Source organism: Bicyclus anynana, chromosome 18 (genome assembly GCF_947172395.1).
Source record: "Bicyclus anynana chromosome 18, ilBicAnyn1.1, whole genome shotgun sequence".
NCBI lineage: Eukaryota > Metazoa > Arthropoda > Insecta > Lepidoptera > Nymphalidae > Bicyclus > Bicyclus anynana.
The window spans coordinates 4,713,322-4,727,324 of NC_069100.1; the positions used below are offsets into that span (position 1 = coordinate 4,713,322).

Below are 14,003 nucleotides of genomic sequence, written 5' to 3' on the forward strand. Positions count from 1 at the left end.
AGTATAAAACACGACTGATGAGTCATCCAAATGTTCTGGCTTCAAAACTGATTTACAGGACATATCAGAGCAGGCTTAAAAGAAAGCACATTATTACATAGACATATTATTATAAAAACAATGAGGGGATGTTCTCACTGGGGAATACACTCGAAAAGCGAAGTTATCATAGAACATATCTGCTTATAGTTCTTACTGATCGCAGATAAACCCAGAGAAAAAAAAAAAACTTTTATAGATCAAAACAGCTGAAATAGAAATTTATTTTCTATTTCCGCATTCGCACTGTGGTAAAGATTTCTAATACCTGTTAGAAAACATAATATTTAAAATGTTAAGGTAAAGAGATTTTTATAAAATATTTACTCAACGGGACTTTTTAACGATATTTTTTCTATTAAATAGAATCTTAGTTTCTTCGTAAAAGTGCAATGGATAATAATTTTCCTTTGCTATTTTCCGCGAAACTCGATGAATTAGGTCTTCTCAGAAAATATCTAAGTACCTACCTTAGATCCATTGTAACAAGTTCTTTAAAAAGAATTAAATATGTCTTTGAGAGAAATAAAGATTCTTAAACAATTCTAATAGTTTGAATTCATCGACATCATTTGAAATACCTATTTATCAAGAGATTTCAGTTAAGTTATCTATTGGTGAAACACACTACAGTTTACAGACATTCGGTATAATAATATCAAAAAATCAAAATCATAGTGAAAATTCCTATATTACAAGTTTACAAGCACTTTTGACACGCCATTTGACTATTCATACTATAACCGGTTCGGAAGGCAGGTTCTGCTGAGAAGAGAAGTGAAAAAATCAAATCCCCAGTCGCTAGTTAGGTTAGCTTCGAGGCAACCCTTAAAATAGCCACTGATAAATTGTTTTGAAGAGAAATTTAAAGGATTGCTACAAATATAAGTTTTTTCACGACTCGAGGAATAATTTCTCACCTAATCAACCTAATCATTTCTCTCTCAATAAGTTCAATGTTTTTAACCGACTTCCAAAAAGGAGGAGGCAGTGTAATGTAAATTAAGCGGAAAAATTGTAATTTAAGCGGCTTGAATTAAAACATCACTGGTTTGGCACCGCCTTCAAACTGATCAGAAGGCACATAGGTAAGAAGTTATTTCTTCCTTTTTAGTTAAGGTTAATTTTTGAGTTGGAAGTCGGTTGAATTTTTTTATTAAAATTTTTATTATTAAACGCATCAAGCTTTTGGAAAAATCTTATTATAGTGTTAATGATTATTTAGACGATAAAAAATCTTGGTATGTATTGCACTATACGAATGAATACTTACTTAGTTCTAGATAAATTTGTAAAATGATGATAAACAAAAAATGAACCCTGGCTGAGTTTGATGCGGGCGCGCATTTAACTTGAATTTTAAGTTTTAGACTTATTGTCATCACTATTATCTAATAACTAGCTGACGCCGCGTGGTTTCACCCGCGTGGTTCCCGTTCCCGTAGGAATACAATGATAATATATAACCTATAGCCTTCCTCGATAACTGGGCTATCTAACATTAAAAAAAAATTTCAAACCGGACCAGTAGTTCCTGAGATCGGCGCGTTCAACCAAACAAACAAACAAAGTCTTAAGCTTTATAATATTAGTATAGATATTATTACCCGACGTTTCGAAAGTGCTTGTAAGTGTGTAAACAGTAGGTACCAAAAATCACATTTTACAATTGGAAAATTTAAGATCTTGACCCTTGAAAGCTGCTACTTTCCAAAACCACGATCATCATCATCATCATCATATCGGCCGATAGATCATCATAATCCCTGCAAGTCGCGGATTCGCTGAATGCAGGTGGCTCAGTATCGTGATGTTTGGAAGTCCCTACAAAATGCCTATGTCCTGCAGTGGACGTCTATCGGGTGATATGATGATGATGATGACTTAGATAGGAACATACAATGAGGTAAGTGTTGCTATCGCAGTCTCTCGGTCCATTATATTTAGGACAAGAATGGAAACTTCAAAATGCTATGTTGAGCATAGTGATTGAAGTGCCCGTAAAAATATTGTCGGCGTGAATTTTCTCGCAAATCTCATTCTACCCTCATGACGTGCTCAAATCTGATCATCGAACCGTGCTCGACGGAGCCAGTCTCGGAGACGTCGATAAAATATTTTAAGACAGTCAAAGCGTGCCGCGATGCAGGTATGTCACAGGAATGCCTTGGAAAACTCTGCTTTCAGTAGTAGGGTGGACCTTTTGTGGGAGAAATAATAAGGATAACACTTTAATTTTTTGAAAAAAAAATATACGTAACCATAGGTTAATTAATTTGATGTCCATCTGTCTGTTTGTCAAGACATTTGATTTCACAAATCCCGCGGGAACCATGGATTTTTCCGGGATGAAAAGTAGCTTATGTGTTAATCCAAAGTAAAATCTATTTTTATCTATTCCATTTCCAAATTTCAGCCAAATCGCTTCAGTAGCCGCATCGTAACCTAGGAACAAACATACTTACACACTTACACACTTTCACACTTACACACAAACTTTCGCCTTTATTATATTAGCGAAATAATAGCATATTCAGTTGTAAACATCTCTACGATTTGTTGAAAATGAAAACAGCAATCTATAATTTTAAAAAATAATGGCTGTGTTTGCGTTATTTGTGTACGTTGCATTATTTGACACTTGCAAGAGAATCAAAACCTAAATCATATTCTATATATCTCGTTAAGATTAGCTCTGAAAAAACAGACCATATTTAAAAAAGCTTGTTTTTGTTCTCGTATCTTAAAAATAACTATAAGCACTTGAAAAAAGTGATTTTGAAATCACAGACAGACACGTTAATTTTATTTATATGCGTTTAATTTATGTCATCAACGAAAATTGATTTTTTTTTATAAAAATATATCGACATTAATTAATTTAAGTTAAGGATTTCTTAATAAACTTGATTTAAAAATTATGTAATTTTTCAATTTTTCCAAACGTCTAAAACGCTGTCGTCCATTTTGTGACGACATGTGTTACTTGATGACACTAGAGGAATAAACTTCAAAACTAAGGTAATTATTCCTTTTCGTGAAAGAAGTCCCCCAGATTTGGCGCTAATGTGACGTCATTATATGGTCGATAGCGTTTTGGCTCGTATTGTTTTGACATATCCAGAAAAATCCGTTAACGTGGTAAACCTAGTCAAAAGCTGTAGTGGCTTGAACACTAATATTATTTTGAAATACCTACCTACATGATTGAAACTTTGTCATTTCGTTATACTTCACTAATACCATAAGTCTACGGCTTCGGTCGTTGCTAGTTACTTTCCCCCTTCCACGAAAAGACGTACAAAACGATTTAGCATATATACCAAAATCCATCGATAAAAATCGTTAGATGGGCCCCTCCATACTAAAGAACGCACAATTTTATGTCATTACCCAAAGACGTGCACGCACATCTTATCTTAGTACGTAACAAGCGCATGCTGTGAGTGGACGAGCACTTAAAAAAATATTTACTTACTGTTTTTTTTTTATTCACATCCCTTAATTATGCCTTCGTGTTCATTTTGGAAGTGTAAAAACACAAGCCACAACATGAATAAAGAGAAATGTGTTACCAGTGATGACGTACAATGTGCGAAACCAATGACAATTCCGCGAAGGTTTGAGGCCCATCTAACGATCTACGATCGATGGCAAAATCACTAAAACTAATCTAACTAATAATCTATTTTGACGGCCTCCGTGGCGCAGTGGTATGCGCGGTGGATTTACAAGACGGAGGTCCTGGGTTCGATCCCCGGCTGGGCCGATTGAGATTTTCTTAATTTGTCCAGGTCTGGCTGGTGGGAGGCTTCGGCCGTGGCTAGTTACCACCCTACCGGCAAAGACGTACCGCCAAGCGATTTAGCGTTCCGGTATGATGCCGTGTAGAAACCGAAAGGGGTGTGGATTTTCATCCTCCTCCTAACAAGTTAGCCCGCTTCCATCTTAGACTGCATCATCACTTATCATCAGGTGAGATTGTAGTCAAGGGCTAACTTGTAGAGAATAAAAAAAAAAAAAAATCTAAGTTATGGATTGAAGCTATACCTTACTCTATTATATCTAAGCGTTTTCTTCATCTTCACCATCTGCTTTTCTTATTTTCCTTCTGTCTGTTTTTTCCCTGATTCTTACATATTGAGCATATTTATCATCAGATAAATGCAAGCTTAAAAAATTGAAAAGACATCAGATTAACATCAAGTTATGCAGTAGGAAACCTGCATACCAGAGAATTTTCTTAATTATCACGTGTGTGATTAGTCTGCCTATTCGCTTTGAGCCAGCGTGGTGAACTATTGGCCGAACCCCTTTCATTCTGAGAGGAGACTCGAGCTCAGCAGTGAGCCGAATATGGGTTGATGATGATGATGATGATGTAGTAGTCAAAAAAGCAGACGAAACCGCGATCAAACGTTTGTATTCGTAAAATATGAAATAACACTAGACACGAAAATCCGATCGAAAATTTAATTAGCAAAATCTGCGCGAAAGACATTAAAATCCACGTAAAATTAAACCTCTTAATCAGGAAATAATTAATCCACTTGATTAAATTTATTGGAGCGAAAATTTATTGAATTACTTTTCAATCCAATATTTTCGAAGCAGACGCCGCGGAAATCTGACAAAAATGGCGTCAATAACATTTATTTTGGAAATAATGTTTTCGATTACACTTATATTGGCTCTTGTAAGTATTTATTTCCTAATTATAATTAATTGACGGGAAAAGACCTTATATTCTGTTGACAAGATGAAATAAATCTATACTAATACTAGCGGACGCCCGCGACTTCGTCCGCGTAAAATTCGATGTCAACTTTACTACTACCCCTACCCTACCCTACCCCTACCCCAACCCTACCCCTACCATACCCCTACTCCTACCCCCACCCTACCCCTACCCTATCCCTACCCCATACCTACCCCTACCTAACCTACACCTTACCCCCATCCAACCCCTACCCTCCCCGTACCCTATCCCTTTCCTACCCCAATCCCACCCGTACCCCTTTCTCACGCCTATCCTACCCCTACCCTACCACTTCCCTATTCTACCCGTACCTCTACCCTACCCCTACCCTACCTCTGACCCTAACCCTACCCCGGTCCTACCCCTACCCTACCCCTACGCGTCCCTACCCGTACCCTACCCTACTCTATAAATTTTCTATCTTACTCCTACCCTTTGCAAAATCGGTCCAGCCCTTCGAGAGTGGTGCGATGACCAAGGGAAATAGAGACTTCTATGCTAATAATATAAGGAGGTAAAGTGTGTGTGGTTTTAGGAGGTAATCTCTGGATCTACTGGACCGATTTTGAAAATTGTTTTACCAATAGAAAGTTACGTTATTTGCGAGTGTTATAGGCTATGTTTGATCCCCATATTCACACGGGAACGGGAACTACGTAAATGAAAACGCGGGGCGTCATATAGCGGAATTTCTGCGTCTTTTTTAGAAATTTTGTATTATCTCCGAAACTATTTAAGTAATTAACATACTGTAAAGGGCAAATCTTATCTCCATAATATCGTCGTGATTATTAAATAATTTATTTTAATAAGGATTAAAGTTTAGTAGTATAAATAATGACGTAAACCTAAGAACATAATATTAATAATTTTTAAAACACAAAAGGTACTATATCTGCTAATATATAGAAGATAGATATATGGTGTCACGGACTTTTTTGTAGAACTTTTAAAGATACATAAAGTCTCCACACATTAATTTAAATTTTACACAATAGTTGAGGCAGCGCATGCGAATAAGTCTGTTTAAGAGGATTTTCGGTCCGACCTGTATGACAAAAACTGTGATAACTCGGATAATATATATGATACCCATATTAAATATAGCCTATAGCACTCCTCGATAATGTAGCATTCTACTGTTGAAAGAATTTTTGAAATCGGACCAGTAGTTCCGAAGATTACCCCATTTAAAGAATGTGACAAACTTACAAACTTACAAACTTTACCTCTTTATAGGTTATATATATATATATACTATAATATTAGTATAGATTATAAAGCTGAAGAGTTTGTTTGTTTGTTTGATTGAACGCGTTAATCTCAGGAACTACGTGCCCGATTTAAAAAAATCTTTTAGTGTTAAATAGCCCATTTATCGAGGAAAGCTTTAGGCTATTTATTATCCCCATATTCCTACGGGAACGGGAACCACGCGGGTGAAACCGCGCGCCGTCAGCTAGTCATTTATATTTTTGATATTGAGCTACGTATCGCGTCGAATCGAATTTTATTCTCGCCCTTAATAAGATTTATTAGAATTTGAACTTTATTTCTATACTTTATTCCACACTAAAATGTCACTAACAACAAAGTTGCCTTGGTAATGAGCACAGAACAGACATCGCTAAAAGCTATATATCTGTGGTAATGAGCGATGTCACATCGCTGTAACTTTACAGAATGCAGGGCTGGTCGCTAACTGTGTACCTCATAAAAAGACTCAAAGTTACTTAGCGGAAGCGAGCTATGCTTCTCTGCGAGAGTTAATCTGCGAGATCGAATCAGAATTGAGGAGATCTACAGAAAAATTCAAACTCTGAAATTGATATAGCTCAGCGAGTCGCGAAGCTGAGGTGGCAATGGGCAGGCCACATAGTTCGAAGAGCCGATGAACGTTCGGGGCTAAAAAAAAGTTCGTGTACCTCCAATTTCGGTAAACTGGGTACAAGAACAAATATTTTGTATAATATACAGATATTTTTAGTAAAACAATTTGCCCAGGCCCACTCATAACAGTACTCGATATCGATATAATCTTAAAAAGAATGTTTATTGGCTCGAGTAAGTGAAATCTTAGGTAACTGAAATCTATACAAATATTGTAAAGGGGTAATGTTTGTCAATTTAGGGGGTAATCTCTGGTTCTACTGAACCCATTTAATTTTTTTTTATCAATACAAAGCCGCGTTATTTCTGAGTGTCATAAGCTAATTTATCCCCTTATTTAAATCGGAAACGGGGTCTACGCAGTTGTAACTACTGGGCGTTTGCTAGTCACCTATAAAAGAGTAATGCATCCAAGCAACACGTATGAGCTGACCTGGGTATACCCGTATACCTGAGGCGTATACCTGAGCTAATGAACTTTTAAATGAAATGGGAACTATTTTCTTGTCTTTGCAATCGTGAGGTAGTAAGCGATTTACTAAAAAATAATAATGTGATACAATACAGGGATAGTTGTGCAAGGATATTTTGCAATTTTCCGAGAGAAAATTATTCAAATTACATTTTAAATATTTTTTTTCTGGTATTCGTTATAATTATTATAGTTGTTATTTTAGTTAAGATAGTCAATGGCTATTTCTGTACCTATGCCATTCGTTTTTTGTTTAATTTTTCTTATTTTTGTTCATTTTTACTGTGGTGTTTTGTTTCTTTTTAATTTTTATGTAGGTACCTTCTTAATTAGTGTAAATGGATTTGTCTGTACTAATTAATAATAAATTAGTAAATGAATACACCAATACTAATTTTCAGACGCTGCCAAAAGCCGAAGCATCCAAGCCATCAAATCTTCTTTCTCTACTGACCAACACGATCCACCATCACAAGCAACCAATCATTCTTATACTGGAGAAAGATGCTGTAATCAACGAAGATAGAGCTCGTTTGGACAACGTATTGTCTTTGGAATCTAGTGCTGAAGATGGAAACCGCTTGATTCATCAGCTGTTGGGACACGATCAGGTATTACATAACAAACTTTTTAATTTTTAGAGTTCCTCAAAAGAAGACAAACAGATCATATCACTTTGACATCCATCTGTCTCTCTGTCAAGATACTTTATCTTGTTAACACTATCGAGTAGAAATTAACATCATATTATACCCAGAGGTGTGATTCTGCTATTTTATATATTCTACTATAACAAATTTTATTAGAATTTTAACCTCATTTCTATGGGATGCCAATAATAAAATGTCATTTACAACGTATAGCTACCATGGAAATGAGCCATGGATATGAGATGTCACATCACTGTAACTTTACAAGATACAGGGGCAGGACTATAAACTATTGACACTGGAAAAAAAAAACTTCAAAGTAAACGTAAAAAAAAAAGATAGAGCTGTTTATGCCACATATTAGATGACATTAAGGCTTAGAATTTAGAAATACATTTGTGTAAACCCTGGGGTTGACCTGGTCTTGTCTAGATTCATCACCACTTTTGACGGCCTCCGTGACGCAGTGATATGCGCGTCGGATTTACAAGACGGAAGTCCTGGGTTCGATCCCCGACTGGGATGATTGAGGTTTTCTTTATTGGTCCAGGTCTCGCTGGTGGGAGGCTTCGGCCGTTAAACCACCCTAAAGGCAAAAACGTAGCGCCAAGCAATTTAGCGTTCCGTTGCGATGTCGTGTAGAAACCGTAAGGAGTGTGGGTTTTCATCCACCTGACAAGTTAGCAAGCTTCCATCTTAGATTGCATCATCACTTACCATCAGGTGAGATGTGATGAGTACTACTACTTGTAAAGAAAAAAAAACTAGGTATAGATGAGCAAACAAGTATTCAAACTCTAAACGTGATGCATGTTGCCATAGCAGACATTTTTGAGCTTAAAAAGCATTCGTTTTGCGATAAAAATTCAACCCAACTAAAACGTTATGTTTAACTTGTTAGGTAAATATTAGAGATGGGCCGAGTACTCGTTTGATACTCGGTACTCGGCGTACTCGGCGGATTTTTTGATTCTCGTACTCGGCCGAATAACTCGGTCGGTGAATGCCGAGTATACCTTGTTTAAGAAAAGCATTATTTAGGTACATATAATTAAAACAACAGTGTTAATCAAAAAGTATTTATCAGTAATTTAGGAAATCTTTGAAAATCTCAAATAAATTAAAATGGAAGATTTAAAAGAGCTACTGTTGAATTTCCCGTCGCTCTTCTCAACAGAGACTGCGCCTTCTGAGCTGTTGGTAGAGTCACTACAAATAGCCAAACCTGACGTTTCAAAAGTGTTTGTAAACTAAGCCTACTTGAAAAAAACAATTTTGTATTGAATTAATACTTGTTTACGCGCGCGAAATGGGAATTTGATTGAACCGAGTTACTCGGCCGAGTACTCGGTTGAAAAAGAATTAAACCGAGTAAAACTCGGTACTCGTTAATCGGCAAAAGTGTTACTCGGCGCATCTCTAGTAAATATTTTTGAAACCAACATTCATGGACTGCGGAGTCCGCAATTAAAACTATTTACAAATAGGGAGCGCACCTAACATTGCTATAACTGACATTATGAAGAGGTTAAAACTGGACTATTAAAATTAATTGCAACTTTATAAATGTCTCTGTGTCTCTCATTTACTTTTCTACAGACTGGTCAGTAAGGGTTGGCCTTATTTTTTTTTAATTCAAACGTAATTGTAACCTCCTAATCTATACTAATATTATAAAGCTGAAGAGTTTATTTGTTTATTTGTTTGTTTGTTTGTTTGTTTGTTTGTTTGATTGAACACGCTAATCTCAGGATCTGCTGGTCCGATTTGAAAAATTCTTTCAGTGTTATTTATCGAGGCAGGCTATAGGCTATATATTATCCCCGTATTCCTACGGGAACGGGAACCACGCGAGTGAAACCGCGCGGCGTCAGCTAGTTAATTTTATAAATGAAAATGAGAGTTGAATTGTTTATATCATCACTTTCTGGCCTAAACTAAGCCAGTTTTTTAATTCTTTAAGTGTAAAGATACATTATCAGCAAGTAACAGGTTACATTTTACCCCCGTATACCGGTATACAGCATCCTATATATATACATATGTGCTATATACACTTATGTGGTTTAAATGTTTAATACACGATTAGCTACCCGTTACTTATTAAAACTTCGCAGTGGTAGATATAATAAGTAGGTAATGAAATGTATCATCATTAACAACCCTTGCGCTCACTTTTGAGTACGAGTCTCTACTCAGAATGAGAGGTGTTAGGTCTTAGTCCACCATGCTGACCTAATGCGGATTGGCAGACTTCACACACGTAGAGAATAAAAAAATTTCTCAGGTATGCAGATTTCGTCACGATGATCTTCATCGTTTGAGATACGCGATATTAAATTTCTTAGAAATTAAATTAATTATATGAAATGTATAATCATTAATCAGCCTTGAAATTTATTTTCTTTATTCAAGCCCAAGATGAAAGCAGTACAGTACAAAAAGAGTACACGAAAACCATACCAGCTATCTGACAAAAACCGGTACAGAGTTCAGAGGGATAAAGAAGATAGATCATTACAGAACGAAGATAAGACCTTAAGATCGCCTATTGTGAAGAAACTGTTGAGAATCTCTAACAGGTAATGCATACTGTAGTATTTGTGTCTGCTAAATAGATACCTATATACATTGTCTCATGTATACTGGTAGGGGGAGAAGCGGGCTAGGCAGCAAATTTCCTCTTTGGCGGGCAGTCTATGATTGACGTTGGTCGAGGGCGGACGTGCGCTGTTTGCCATACCAGTGTATTGATGAGCCACTGATTTACTTCTATTACAGTTTAAGGAACTTTAAAGGCATAATGTCAGTTTTTTAAATTGTAGGTATATTAATTTTAAGAAACTGAATATCACGTGTCTCAACCGGTGAAGGAAAAACATCGTGAGGAAACCTGCATACCAGAGAATTTTCCTAATTATCTGTGTGTGTGAAGTCTGCCAATCCGCATTGAGCCAGCTTGGTGGACTATTGTCCTAACCCCTCTCCTTCTAAAAGGAGACTCGAGCTCAGTACTGAGCCGAATATGGGTTGGTAATGACGATGATGCCAATAGTAAAGCAATGTTGTAGATGTAACAGGGTATCTGCGATTATTCGGAGCTGCAGGAATTTAAAGGCTCATATTTTTGGCGTTGCCACGAATCGCTAAAAAAATGCTCCATAATAAATAGCACGAAAGGATTACGTCGTCGATTTAGATTTGTATGGGCGTTTCAACAAAATTACAAATATCTTTGTTATTTGTGCGTTTATGTATACTATTAAATAATGCTGAAGTGGCAATGAATGGGCGGGGCACATAGTTCGAAGAGCCGATGGACGTTGGGGTCGCAAAGAGCTGGAATGGCGACCCCGCACTAGTAAGCGCAGTGTTGGTCGACACCGAGTTGCAGGGATTCGCTGGATGCAGGTGGCTCAGTATCGTGACGTTTGGAAGTCCCTACAAAAGGCCTATGTCCTGCAGTGGACATCCATCGGCTGATATGATAATTAAATTATGAAAATCACCTAGCATCACCGAAGGATGGTGGTTCAAACCCCACTATTGTCGTACCAGTTGGAGGGGAATAAAAAAATTTGGCACATATTTTTAAAAATCGGTTCCGAATTTGGTGCCACAACTAACATAATCTCTTTTCCAACAGTCTACGATGTGAAGCAAAAGACGAATGCAAAGACAAATGCGCCAACAAATTCTCCGGGACGTACAAGATCAAATGTAACATACAGTGTACATATAAATATTCCTGTGAAGACAAAGTAGAGGACAGGGATTCCTGCGATGGCTCCGATGAATGCGGATCCGAATCCGAGGTGCAAATGAGCACTAAAGGCGAACACATGGTCACTGATAAGCCGGGGTGTAAACGATGTTGAAATTTTAGAACTTAAACCATCGTGATTCATATTGATTTATTATAAAAACACGGATAAAACGCACGTGACAGGTCGAAGTATTGCCGGGGCTCTTAATCATGAACTTGTTCTTGCAACGCGGCGAACCTAGCAGACGTTGTTGCTATGTGAGTTGAATTATTATAAAAACACGGATAAAACTCACGTAACAACGTCGAAGTGTGCCCGGGGCTCTTAATCATGAACTTGTTCTTGAAACGCGGCAAACCTAGCAGACGTTGTTGCTATGTGAGTTGAATTATTATAAAAACACGGATAAAACTCACGTGACAACAACGTCGGAGTATGCCCGGGACCCTTAATCATGAACTTGTTCTTGCAACGCGGCGAACCTAGCAGACGTTGTTGCTATATGAGTTGAATTATTATAAAAACACGGATAAAACTCACGTGACAGGTCGAAGTATGGCCGGGGCCCTTAATCATGAACTTGTTCTTGCAACGCGGCGAACCTAGCAGACGTTTTTAATATGTGAGTTGAATTATTATAAAAACACGGATAAAACTCACGTGACAACAACGTCGGAGTATGCCCGGGACCCTTAATCATGAACTTGTTCTTGCAACGCGGCGAACCTAGCAGACGTTGTTGCTATGTGAGTTGAATTATTATAAAAACACGGATAAAACTCACGTAACAGGTCGAAGTATGGCTGGGGCCCTTAATCATGAACTTGTTCTTGCAATGCGGCGAACCTAGCAAACCTTGTTGCTATGTGAGTTGAATTAATATAAAAACACGGATAAAACTCACGTAACAACGTCGAAGTATGCCCGGGGCTCTTAATCATGAATTTGTTCTTGCAACGCGGCGAGCCAAACAGACGTTGTCACGTGAGTTTAAGCCGTGTTTTATAATGAATTAATATGATCTTAAAGTTGTTTAATAAGCTGAAGTTAAAATGCGTAATAAATGTAATTTGCAGTACTAACTGATGGTTATTTTAGTGTTTTTCTACTTAAACGTCCTTCCAGAGAGAAAAAGATCAGCCCTTTTTTCGAAATTGTATAGAAAAATCTTCAGCGTTACAAAAACGTTACAATTTTACAAGCGTTACAAAGGCCATAAGCCTCCATTCACACGCCAGCGTTTTTAAAACAATAGTAGATTGTTATACAAGGGGCTAAAAAGACCCATTATATACGAGGTAAGTATTTTATGCTAGTACTTGGCTAGTACTCATAACAGACAACAATTAAAAAAACAAAATTACTTTAGCCCCTAGAGGCTGAAATGGTTGTTTAGCCCCGCATTGGAGCAGTAATATGACAGCGTTTTTGAGCAGGAGTAGGGAAATAGTAGATTGTTATACACGGAGCTAAAAAGAACCATTATAAACTCGGTTTTTATTTAGCGGCTCTCGCCTTACGTCTCGGGCCCTAAAAATACTTCGTATATAATGGGTCGTTTTAGCCTCTTGTATAACAATCTACTATTTTTCGAGTACTGATACATTTTTAATTTTGGGCGTTGGAATTAGACCTTAATTAGACCTTAATTTTGAAGGCTTTTTTATCATTTGTTAAAAATGTCAGGAAAAGCCAGAAAACAAACTCGGTAGATTTTTTTATTATTATGATACAGCACTTACCTACCTTTAGTAGTAAGTAGCCAACCTTTTGAATCGTAATTTAATTCATGAATAATAATTGATCTGAAATAAATTGTTTTTACAACACTGCATTGGACAAAAGAGATACGTAAACTTGTCATGACTAAGATAATCTTGACCTCAGAATAATATTAAAAATTTTACGCAAACAAAATCACAACAAAACAAATGTATTTGTCCTTTTTACGTTGTTTATAAACAAGTTTACGCAACATCTAACAGCCAACGAAAATATCTGTGAAATTCGGGAGCGCAAATTTCGGCTGTGATTTACAAAGGTGTCCGACGGTCAAAATGATTTATCTCGAAATTTCCAAAACGTTGAACTCGAATAGAAACAATGCAGGTACGGCCATGCACCGTGCATCCACGCTCTGTTGTCAAAGCGACCCACAGTAATCACAACTAGAATATTGTGGTAATGATTTTGTAGCTACTGCCCCGTTGGTCTTTTGGTAAATTAGTAAAAAGAGTTCTTAACAAAAAAAAAGTATACATAATTATATTGCAGGTAATTTTTATTTGTATCATTAATTTTGTTTTTCATCGTTATGTTTAAGTTTTCTGGGTTTTTTTTTAATCAATGTGTCTACCTAGTTAGTTTTAATTAGTTCTTAATAATTGTCTTTAATAGTTTACGTAAAGTGTTGAACTGTGTGCGTG

The 14,003-nt window shown here is 36.8% G+C and overlaps 1 protein-coding gene across 1 annotated transcript; it reads left to right on the top strand.

Moving 5' to 3' along the window:
* Positions 1-4,650: 4,650 nt before the first annotated feature.
* Positions 4,651-12,419, top strand: LOC112056377 (uncharacterized). The gene is made up of 4 exons (XM_052886973.1): positions 4,651-4,735; positions 7,562-7,771; positions 10,226-10,392; positions 11,457-12,419. The coding sequence occupies exons 1-4, from the start codon at positions 4,676-4,678 to the stop codon at positions 11,686-11,688; spliced, it is 669 nt and encodes a 222-aa protein (XP_052742933.1). The 5' UTR covers positions 4,651-4,675; the 3' UTR covers positions 11,689-12,419.
* Positions 12,420-14,003: the final 1,584 nt, after the last annotated feature.